The following is a 12,668-nucleotide window of genomic DNA, read 5'->3' on the forward strand; positions in this document are numbered from 1 at the left end:
GGACACCATTTGAGTCTTATACGCATCGATGCCATCACGCATGGAACAAGTTATCAGTACCAATGAAGGATCCAGTGCCTACTTAGGCAACAGGACACATGCTAAACCTAGGTGACTGAAATGCTAATAGTTTCTACAGAACATACTAATGAACATGTCCTGTGAATATCAACTTCCTATCTCTAGTCTTTCAATGTATTCTGTTTTTTATGAACACTACTGTATTAAGTAAAGGAACTTTCAGAGCTTTTTGTAAAATGATCCAGTGTTCGAATGACCTAAGCATAATTGGTTTAATTTGCCTCATGATAAGGATTTCATTGCTAGAGGGCAGATTCATATGCATTAAAAAACAACATAATATGCACAAACACCCAGTCCCCAAGCCAAGGGAATTAACCATTTAAGGTTAAAATCTTCGACCCAGCCGGGAATCCAACCCGGGACCCCTGTAACCAAAGGCCAGCACGCTAATTAACAAACTGCACCTTCCCCTCCACTTTTCCATTTCCTCTACTACCATCCCCTATCTCAGTCAGCAGTAACTTGCCATAACATTCAACCTTGTTATTCAGTCCAGCTTAAGTCATGCATAGCTCAGCATATTCACATTCAACCAGAGAAGTGAATAAAGCACTTTTATCCCACCAGCTTCTTATTTTCTTCTTTAACAACTTTAAATTTATTTTGTCTTTTTTCTCAGATCATATACTATGAAACAAGAAGTTGAACACCCATTATCCATTCCAGTTTGGCATTTTAATCTGTCAGCAACAATGTGTTTTTTTTTTTTTTTTTCAAATTTGAATTGAAGCTTTGTAAAAAAAAAATAAAAAAAAATCTCCATTTTTGTACTGAAGTATGTTGATAATTTTGCAAAATATGTATCTCCAACTGTAACTCGCCTCATTTACAACCTATTTTATTGGGATCAAACATAGAAGTTTTTAGGACACTGGTTTTTTTAACCATTTTCAAGATTGTTTAAAAAGTTATTTTTATGACATGTTTCAAGAACTGAACTGTGTTTTCATTATTCACATATCTAATGTTTTAATTTTTTCATGTTATATAGCTGAAGAAAGTCCAATCGGACCAAAACGTGTACTAGTTAATAGATTTGTTGAAAGGTATTGGAAAAGTGGATCTTATTAAGAGAATTTCGCAAAGTTGTTGCCAAGGAGTCCCTTGCCTGTTAAATGGAAGTGGGACTTCGTTACTCCTATCGGTCCGAGGTTTGCTTGAAATGTTGTGAATGTGCTGGGTAAATTTTCTGTGAAGTTGAATGTTATCCTTCTTACACATAGGCCCAGTTCCTCTAATGGGTTAGAAACCACTGGGGGATTATATTGCCTGAGTGCCTCAGCACTAGGAGGGCCATGACTCAGAATATGTCCGAGATGCCCACTCCTATTCCATAGCAGGTGGTATCTCGACTCTTAGGCCCACTTTCTATGCCACTCAGCTATTGCCCGTGATTCACAAACTAGGATGCTGGATTTAGAATGTTAAACTACTAGTAATTCTTATAAATTTTATTATTGGTTCTGTATTGAATTAAGATTACATATAATTTACGAAGTTTATTCCACCTACTCTATACTGTACAATAATTGCAATATCTATAAATACATTACAGTATGTTGTCAGGGGACTGGTTTCGACCCTATATGGGTCATCATCAGCCTAACTAAGATACACTTATGGATTTGCCGAAGTCCTAAAACAGAATTACATTGTGGAAATAAAATTTAAAAGAATGAACTGTGTATGTGATGCGATAAAATTATTAGGATTTACATCAACTTGTCACTCATCAGTATAACATTGTTTTATCTATAATAGTTCATTAATCCACCATTTTATATGTACATTATCGCATCACATACACAGTTCATTTTTTTAAATTTTATTTCCACAATGTAATTCTGTTTTAGGACTTCAGCAAATCCATAAGTGTATCCTAGGCTGTTGATGGCCCATATAGGGTCGAAACTAGTCCCTTGACAACATATTGTAATGTATTTATAGACATTGCAATTATTGTACAGTATTGAGTAGGTGGAATAAACTTTGTAAATTATAAGTATAAATGTGCTTGTTGTACTCTTCTTGTTTGTTTGTTTGTTTGTCTGTCTGTCTGTTTGTTTGTTTGTTTGTTTGTTTGTTTGTTTGTTTGTTTGTTTGTTGTTGGGTAATTATGTTAACTTTACTTTAATATTACATTACTGTAAGTGACCATTGCCACCAGGATATTTTCTATTTGCAGTGTATTTGTTAATAATAAAAAGATAATAATTAAAAAAAGGACGTAACCACACCATGAACCATTAGCCTAAAAATTTTCTCATCTCCAAAGTCAGTGCATTAATCAGCATCATATTTTCATCATCTGAACTGTCATCTGCTATATCATCCAAAGCATTCTCTATTCCCTCAGAATTATTAAGCATTTTATATCACCAGTAATATGCAGAGGAAGCCTTGATCACACGTTCATAGCTTGTAAACAAGATCTAAAAATTGTATTTTTTTAATACATCAAAAAGGAGGTAAACTTATGTAATTATTTCGAACTATTGAAATTAAATACAGAAATCAATCAATGAGGACTTCATTGATCAATATAGGAAGGTTCCCTGGGTTTTGATTTCATCAATGGGAAATAAAAGTAACGACTAGAACCTTTGTTCTAAAACTTCTATAGATGTGGTTGGTGCTTGCTCGCACTCTCCCCTGTGCATAGAAGTTGATCATTGAAAGTCAACATGACCAGTTGTTACCATTTTAATTTATTCTTCATGTAATGGTCACGTCATGTATTTTCACTTTTAAAAAAGGCATTAAAAAGTGACCATTATGTGATGAAATATGGCACATGTTTTTTCCCTGTTAGACTCACCTGGATTCAGTATACTGTATCTCTGTCAATCTTTACTGCAAAAAGTATTCACTTTTACCTCTAATTTTTCTCAACAGATTCTCCAGTATAAGCAAAATACTTTCTCTTTACTTCTTTTGTACCTCATGACTATTTTTAGAGGCTGTTTCTGGAGCAAATAATTTTATTGTGAAATTTGACAGACATTCAAGAACTTTTACCTCTAATTGTTTTGAGCAATATATATTTATCTATTTATTTGTTTATTCCAGGCCATCTGAGAGTTGTGTTCGATTTTGGTTTTGAACGTCAAGAGCTTATATATCCCAACAAACATTTTGGATTGGGTCAGTATCATGATATCCGAATCTCTCGCAAGGAGTCTGGTTCCATCATGGTTATTAAAGTTGATGATCATGAAACAAAGGAGTACAAATTTGACATCAAGGCATCCGCTGATGCTCAGTTCAACAACATCCAATACCTGTACATTGGGAAGAACGAATCAATGTCTGAAGGATTTATAGGCTGTATATCTAGAGTGGAATTTGATGATATATATCCTTTAAAACTGCTGTTCCAGGAGAATGGCCCTGCAAATGTGAAATCTATTGGTTGTAAGTATCTAATTCATGTATTGTGTAGCGTGCTGTATTGACAACTTGTGTCTTCATATTATTCAGTGATGAAATCATATTAGTAATTACATATACTTACCATACGTTAATTTGATTGTAGCACCTCTAACAGAGGACTTCTGCGGTGTGGAGCCTATAACTCATCCACCAGACCTTATTGAAACTAGGCCACCTCCACTTTTAAGTGAAGAAGATTTGGAGAGAATATATCGACGAACAGACTCCGCCATACTTGGAGGCGAGTATATTTATTCATTTTTCTTCCATCCTTTTACAATAACTCAAAAGCAGAAAACTGGTAGTATTTCAAATAGGTCAAAGAAATATTTTTTAAATTAAAAAAATGAAGTATAAGAGTGTTAACTCTCCTGAGGACATAACTCAGGGAGAATGGGGTGGAAATCAATGGGAAGGAGTAAACTGTTGTATGATCTTGAGGACTTTATTACAACAGAAGACATTTACATGGCTGAACATTGGCAGTGGATGTGCTTAGGAATGAGAGAGCAGTAGTAGTGTTATTTGAATGTTCTGTAGTAGTTTTTTGAGCCAGGGGGAGTGGTTCGGACGGTTGAGGCGCCTGCTTTCTGACCCCAACATGGCAGGTTCGATACTGGCTCAGTTCGGTAGTATTTGAAGGTGCTCAAATACGTCAGCCTTGTGTTAGTAGATTTACCGGCACATAAAAGAACACCTGCGGGACTAAGTTCTGGCACCTTATCTCCAAAAACCTTTGCACCCTACTACCACATCTAGTAGGAGAGTGAAAGAAAACTCAGACTACTCATGATGATCTCAGGGTATATCTTGACGAATCTAAGCTTAACGTGGAGTCAGAGAAAGGGTATGGTGTTCCACAACTATGACCTATCAATATCTCAGGTGGACGTGTCCACCCATGTACCATACGATGCGAAAGATAAAATTTAAAAAACTGCAATTCACTTAAATCTATATCCTTAACTTACAATATCTATCAATAAATAACCTTGTCACATGGTCAATTTTTAACTAAAATTGTTTATTAAATAAGTAGAATATCTTGGAAAGAGAAAATTACTGTGACATAAATTCAAATGAATTTCATGGGAAATATTATTTACAATAGTAGTCTTTTATCTTCTAAGTATGGCCATCCACTTTCTTTAAGATTAGCCAACAAACATACAATTTCTATTTCGTAATGATTAGCTTCACTTCCTTTCCAACACGTATCCACTAATATGTAGATCACTCAAAACAAAACTGTTTTCAGCATGACTATCAATTTCCTAATTTGATTTTGTATACTAGACCATAACTTATTTTTCTATCCTCATGACTATTCCTCGTGACTACCTTCGAAATGTCGTGCTAAGTTCCACTTCTTCCCTAAACAGCAAAATCTTGCATCTGCTAACCTGATCTTAATTTACTGGGATATTTCAGTCATATTATAATCTCTAAAATGAAAATTTCTAACTGACTTCTTAGTCTACCAATTCTTATTTTATTACAGCTTTTATTTTAAAATCATGTGCTCGAACATCAATGTAGAATAACACTCCATTGCCTGTATACAGCTCTTTAAATTCAATGAACAGCTTGACTATGACTATCGCACAATAACAGTAAATTATTTCAACCCTTTTCTCAATATATTATAATATTAGACACACATGAGATGTTCGATATAGGTGTCACCTAACATGTTAATCTTTATTGCATGGATATGCCCACAATATAAGTTGGACCAGGCTTAGCATTCACTATTCTCGGTCAGATATGTCCTCGTATACTTCTGTGTTCCCTCGATGAAATTCCTAAGTACTTCAATGTAGTCTGTACATGACCCAATCTTAAGCTACTTACATCTCGTATCCCAAACTATTTCTTCTGTGCATTGCTAATGCTCATTCTCTTCGACGATTATACACTTCATTTAGTACAACTCGCAGCTAACATATTTCAATTTTAACCCTCTTTGTATATATTTCTTCTTAAATGTCTCAACCTCTTCTCATAAATACATCTTCCTCGATGAGGCATACATAACTATAGCTATTTACATTACACTGGGTCATATATTATTCCATTCCGAGGACATCTAACTCCGAACTTTACCAACACGTTGATCCATGTTTTTCAATGACAACAAAAACACATATCTGCCTGCATATCCATACTTAACCCTACATATGCTTTTCACGCTAAACATCAGGTTGCCTTATACATTACTAGGGCTTTGCCCGCGGCTTCGCTCGCGTCATAGTTATGTCCCATTATATTTTTTATTTCCCATTTTCTTTTGAAGGCCACCAAACCAACCTTACGCGTTCATCAACTTTTGTAAGAAATGAAAGACGTGAACGTAAATGATGTGTTTTCCCGTCCCGGCTTCGGCCGGAATTGAAAAATTTCATGTGTAATTCGAGTTACCTGTTAAATGGAATTTAAAATTCCCTGTGATCTCGAAATGTAAATATGTTAATATTTTACATTACTTCTTTTGTAATAATTTATTTGCCTGATTTATGAATGGAATGAAATAATAATGAGATATTAAGGATATAAATGAGGTTATTTAAATCGTCTCAATGTTAAAAATTAACTTTTCGTTATGAAATCAAATCACAGAGTTAAAATACAATTATTTGCTATCGAACTAAATGCCCAGTATAACTTTTGATTACCATAAACTTCAAAGCGGAATGGAAATATTTTGCCTGCTGCCGTCAACTCACATGTTCCACCATAAGTTGAATCTTCTGACATGAAAAGCTGGTACTCTTTTGAGGAGGAATAGTTATTACCAAGATGATTTTCGTACAACATGGAGAACTCTACCCAATTGTTCACAACATACGAAACAATAGCTTCACGAACTTCTTTATGCCGTAACTGAGTAGAATATAAAATGTAAGAAAGAGATCTAACTAGACACGCACCGTACCTACAACAGAAACAATGTTATGTGGCAACACTTCACCATTGATGTTTAGATCAGTTACTGACATTATGCTGTGCGGGTGAAAAAATATGTTTTCGCGCTGCAGTCTATTATTTAGCTGTCTCCTTGAAATATCGAACACCAGTGCGTTGAATCTTCTGATATGAAAAGTCGGTACTCTTCTTAGGAGGAATAGTTATTACCAAGGAGTGCCAAGGTTCAGAGCCTTCTTGCTCAAGAGTTCTATCACACTCAATTCATTACTGGTCGACAATATCCAAGTTGCCTCCAGTCTCTCCTTCGTTAATATGAGTGAAATATCTTTAAACTTTGGACAGTTTTGCTAATGACACATGCACGCGCCGATCATAATGAAGGAAGAACTTGTACTGCTTTCGCCTAGCCTGTTTTACCAGTTGTACGATTGAAATAATTCCTTTATACTGTAAGCGGCTGCATAAATCAGTAACAAAATATAAAACGGTAATCATTCTCCTTGATAAAACAAAATTCCTGTGTTAAAAAAACCTGCTAAGAGGCAGATTTGAACATACATTCTTGCAGTCTGCAGTCCGTTGTCTTAACTGTTGCGCTATCATCGCTGTGTAAAATAGCTCCTCATTAATTCACTCACAAATATTTGTATATGTAGGCCTCTATACTGTTAATTATATTTATTTTCGTTAAGGACTTCGTTGATTACCGTCTTGAAATACATGGAAGTGGATTGAATTGGCGCATACACTTATATGTTGAAAAGTGCCGCGGCCATTTTTGATTGGCAAAAGCCAAAAATTCATGCTCGCAAGGGAAGTATTTCACCTGGAAAATCTTGAAAATAGATATATTTCCGTTGACTTTTCAAGAAATGCAAGATTTTTGCTGTACTATTAACTCTTTCCGGTCTAACTGCGAGCATAGCTTGCAGCGGCCGAAATTACATTCAGGACACGCTGCGGGCATAGCCCGTAGTAAGGTTTGACAATTCGCTAAAAATCGAGAACGAGCTATGCACATATTCTGGTGGTTACATCATGTTTCCTAATGTATTAGTTACGAGAGTATTTAAGCAGATGGCAGTATTATATGTCTAAGTCAGAGAATGTACGATATATTTGAACAGCATGCACCAGTAGATGTTGTCAATCAGTGAGCTCTAAGACATGGCTTCTCGCGGCAAACATGTGCTTGACGAAAGTGATATTTTCGATATTTTATGATATATTATAAGTTTATGCGCAAATGAACATATTATTGACATATGAATTCGAAACAACTTCTTGCATTTCATTCTGATTGGAGTTCGTTTTACGGCCTAGCTCATGTTCCCGCGTATTTCATATTTGCGTGAATACGTAAGATTGTCCACATATTTGTAAAGTTGTCTGTTTAGAAGACTGTATTTTCTCTTTCTCAGAAGTCTTTTGTGGTAAATGGAACAATATTTTTACATTTGAGTAACTTTTAACAAAATTTATCAATTAAAATAAAATTTCGTAAGAGCTCCCATTTTTGTTATTGTAATTATTACTATTATTATTATTATTATTATTATTATTATTATTATTATTATTATTATTGAAAATTTATTATTTTTATATCGTACTTATTATCGTTGTTGTTTTGTAATTGCAATACACATTTTATATTAGCGAAATAGGGTAAATATTACTGTATTTCAGAAAACTGTAGTTGCTTAGTTATCCGTCAGACTTTTCTTCCATTCGCAAAACATGGTATAATATATAAACAATTTTAAAATCTTAAGTGATAGTTGACATGATACAAAGAGCGCTTTTAAAAATTAGAAGCTCAAACAAGCACAAAGAAAAAGGAATCATGTCAATATCTCCTACAGGTACAGAGATATAATATTTTAAAGATCCTTAAAAATGCCCAGTCCAGAACGTTTGTTAGGGATATTAAGGCCCAGACTGGAATGGGTTAATACGATTTGGGGCATTGAATGTATATATATGTAAAATATTTTTCACAAAAACGGAGACATTGAACACAAATGTAAAACTACATTTCACCCTCTTTTCACCTCTTTAAAATTGGAATTTTAAAAATTTCTTTTAATACAGTATTTATGCTCTAAGAAAATAAATATGTGAATGAATATAAGAACAATAATTTTCACAAAAAACCGAGATCTTCAACAAAAATGTAAAATCACATTTCACCACTTTAAAATAGGAATTTTTAAAAACCCTTTCTTAGCGCGCACGTACACTACGGTAGGAGTATGTTCTCAAATTTTCATGCAATTATCTCCAGTAGGTTTTGCTGTGCATTGATTATCAGTCAGTCAGGACATCTTGCTTTATATATAGAGATGATATCTAAGAGTTCTCAAAAATTGCTGTTCTCTGATGTAGTAAACTTTACCTATTCAGTATTATCAAGGCGACATGTGCCTGTCTACAGCATTTTATGTATTCTATAGGCATTGAAATTGCTCTATTCTTATGTATCGACTCTGATTTAGGTTAATATGCGAGTGCTTAATTTAAAATTTACTTTACATTGAATATATTCATACTACAACTACATACTCTCCGTTTTAAGTTAGAGACATTTTTAAAAATATTATTTCAAGTAAGAATTGTAATTTATGGAAACTTAGCTCAATCATTCTCCAGTTTGGGGAGATTCAGCTGCCATCCATCCTTGGCCTGTTACTCTCTCGGCCGCTCGGAAAACCAGCGACCCGCTGCCTTCTCATTCCTCCTCAGGTGGGACCGATCCCGCGGTGTCAAACACATCTCTAGGGCCGCCCACTTTACATTTAACTGGAATTCATGCCGATCGTCTTGCTTGAACTCGTGTTAAAAAGGAAATATACAGATAAAATATGGAAATTCATATCAATATCCTTCTAAAATAGATAATATACCGGTATATTGCTTTTCTGACACTGCTGTTCCATATAAAACTGCGCCGAGTTGTATAATGGGAATCTTGGTATAAATAATACTTTATTAACGGTAATACCATTTTACACAACAATAGAGAAGAATAAACAAAACAAAACACACTAAAAAGAAAGTTCAATGGAGTATAAGTAGAAAAATATGTACAGATATATACACAGGCTATATTACAAGTAAGCACAGGAAAGTAATAGTTAATTCTGGAGATTATGTAAGTGATTTCTAAATCTTGACAATGAGCAGTTAAATATATCAATATCCACTTTCTTTAGAGATCTTGACATTCGTTCAATTGGCCCATTGAATGCGTAGTTAGTTCTGTGCCAGTTTGTAGACACTGTATTCTTGAACCTTGTGCGTCTGTCTGGTACATGTACGTTAACTTTTGCAGGGAGTTGTGGACAACTCACCAAGGAATGAAGCAATTTAAAAATGAAGAGTGTATCTAATAATTCATGGCGTTGTGACAGACTATGCAGATTTAAGGATAGTTGTAGGGCTGTATAATCAATACTATCATATGAGAATCCTGCTCTAAATGAATATAAACTATGTTGTACTGAATCTAATCTATGGATAGAGGTCTGATGAGAAGGGTTCCAAATAGGTGTACAGTGTTCTAGTATGGGGCGTACCAAAGACATATACAGCAATTGATAGGTAGCTAAGTTCGAAAATTCTCTAGAATATCTAGTAATGCAACCCAATCTTTGAAATGCTTTCTTAAAAATATTTTCAATATGTTCATTAAACGATAGGTTATAACTGAACAAAACACCAAGGTCATTAACTTGTGAAACAGGAGTTAGAATGTTGTTATTACTAAATTTGTACTGAAATGATCTTTTCTTCTTGTTTTTAAAAAATATTATTTTACATTTCTCATGATTAAGTTTCAACCCATTTTGAATACAGAACTTTTCCAGATGATGTAAATCTTCTTGAAGTTTTAAACAATCAAGTGGACAATTAATTTGCATAAAAAAATTGCATCAGCAAACAAAAGCAATTCAGAATTCTTAAGTATATTTTTAATATCATTTATGTAGGGAGTAAAACGTAAGGGCACAAGGTGAGACCCTTGAGGAACTCCACTGGTAACAATAATAGACGTAGAAAAATGTTTCCTTACTTTAACAATCTGTAGGCGTTTAAGATATGATTCAAACCATGAGAGGAGAGGCCCATTAATTCCGTAGCCTGTTAGTTTTTGCAGCAAGATATTGTGGTCATCAGTGTCAAAAGCTTTTGAGAAGTCTGTATAAATGCAGTCCACGTTTGCTACAGGTTGACCGTCCTGAAAAGAATCCATGTTGCTCATCAATGATGATGTTTCTTAAGAGAGGTCTGATCTTGTCAAGAATTATTGAGTCAAAAATTTTGGAAATATGAGAAGAAATTACAACGGGTCTATATTGTTTTATGTCAGTTTTATCACCATTTTTGAAAACTGGACTAACAAATCCTTTCTTCCATTCCACTGGAAAAACACCTTGGTTTAATGATAAGTTGAACAGATAAAAAGAGTGCTTCACATAAAGTTAAAGAGCAGTACTTGAGCAGGTAAGTTGAAACACCATCAGGTCCTACAGTTTTCTTTAATTCCAGAGATATTAGTTTGTTGTAAATTTCTGCCTTACTAATGTTTATAACTGATAGATTGACAGAGAAAGAATAATCATATGACATACTACCACTATTCTGATAAGAATAAACAGATGAAAAGTGGTTAGCAAAAAGAGTGACAATATTTTCTCCAATATCTGCTGTAACTTCATTAAGATGTATTGTTGAAGGAATATTATTACCTGACCTTCTAGAACTTAGATATTGCCAGAATTTCTGTGGATTGGAAGTAATACTTTGTTCACAGTTGGGAGATATACATTGTATAGCAAGATTTAGATTCAAACTTGCATTAATTTCTAATTTCGAGAAATGCTGATAATTAGAGACCAGAATTATAGGCACTAAAAACAGTTAAAATAGGCAGGCATATAGGCTCTTAAATTATCCAAAATAGGCATGTAAATAGGCACTATTGTGTAAAATAGGCATGAAAAAATACTTATAATTTAATAACACACTCAATTACTATAAAAGGAATTTACAACAAGCAACTTTTCAATGTTTTCCAGTAACAATCTTGTTCTCCTGTCGGGCAGACTGTTTTGTACTGAGAGAAAGGTCTCTCAACATCACAGAAAGTGATTGGACAAAACATCAATGAAGCCACTTCATCTGGTTTTAGTTCAACTGCTTCATCTACCTCACCTCGTAGCACCCTGACTACTTTACCGCCGCTTTCCATCATAGATTCTGGTGCAGGACTCTTACGGAACTTTTTGCTGACAGCGGCTACCTTCCCAGAGGTTTGGTCAAAACTTCTCCTGACTTCTTCCACAACCCTAAATGACACCATCATTCTTCTCCAACTCTGTGATTGCTCCCGGCAGCTTGTTGAAGTTTGAAGGTGCTCCAGTTTATGCAGGGGGATATTAGCTCCCACCGTTGCAGTGCACAGGTCTATAGAAAATTGTTGTTGGTCGCTGTATACAGTGGATGGGTAGAAAAGCTGTGATGACACAGTTTTGTGTACTCGTGTCAAATGCATCGCAGTGTTTCTATGTTGATCTATATCTTAAATTTCTACAGGTGGGCTAACTGGCAATAATGCTTAGTATAATCATGCATTTGTTTCATTAAAAAAAAAAAAAACTGTTAGAGGTGATGTTTCTAGAAGTACAAAACGTTAAAGTAGGAACAAGGGAATTGGTAATTTACATGGAAATATATCCTCAAAAATGTTTAGTTATAATTTGGCAGTTTCCTGTCAAGTTCACCGGGTGAAAAAATAATAAAAATGTCGTGAAATGATACCTGAGTAGCGTAGAGGAAAGATCCTTCCTATATGATTGCCAGGGACTCACTTAGCTGCCCCTAGCAGTATTCTTACTTACCCATAGAAGAATTAAAACGGAGCCACTATAAATCTCAGGTTTGTGAACATTTTACATGTTGCTATTCGCTGGCTTTGTTCAGCCAGGTCAACTGTCATGAAGACTATTTTCTGTTGCCTGCAATAGATCCTGCATCACGTGTGCCCACAAGACTGCCACCCTCGTTGAAAATTAGAAAACCGCGTGGTTTGAAACTGTCGTGGCAAGCGCCCATAACTTTACTTTTTGTCACAAGTTAGCAAGACTCTAGATGGGATGCTAGAGCTTACGCACCCCAGACTCTCTTTGCTTCCCCCCACCCAGCACAACGGCTACTAACCGGAC

At 34.9% G+C, this 12,668-nt stretch overlaps 1 protein-coding gene across 1 annotated transcript in view; it reads left to right on the plus strand.

Annotated features, from left to right (window-relative positions):
* The window catches only part of Nrx-IV (neurexin-4), a 283,385-nt gene that overhangs the window by 249,230 nt on the left and 21,487 nt on the right, over positions 1 to 12,668 (plus strand). The window contains exons 22-23 of the mRNA XM_067142634.2: positions 3,154 to 3,498; positions 3,620 to 3,757. Of these exons, the coding sequence (XP_066998735.1) occupies positions 3,154 to 3,498; positions 3,620 to 3,757 (483 nt within the window). The remainder of the gene's footprint in view (positions 1 to 3,153; positions 3,499 to 3,619; positions 3,758 to 12,668) is intronic.

The sequence above is a fragment of the Anabrus simplex genome, chromosome 3 (assembly GCF_040414725.1).
Source record: "Anabrus simplex isolate iqAnaSimp1 chromosome 3, ASM4041472v1, whole genome shotgun sequence".
In the NCBI taxonomy this organism is placed as follows: domain Eukaryota; kingdom Metazoa; phylum Arthropoda; class Insecta; order Orthoptera; family Tettigoniidae; genus Anabrus; species Anabrus simplex.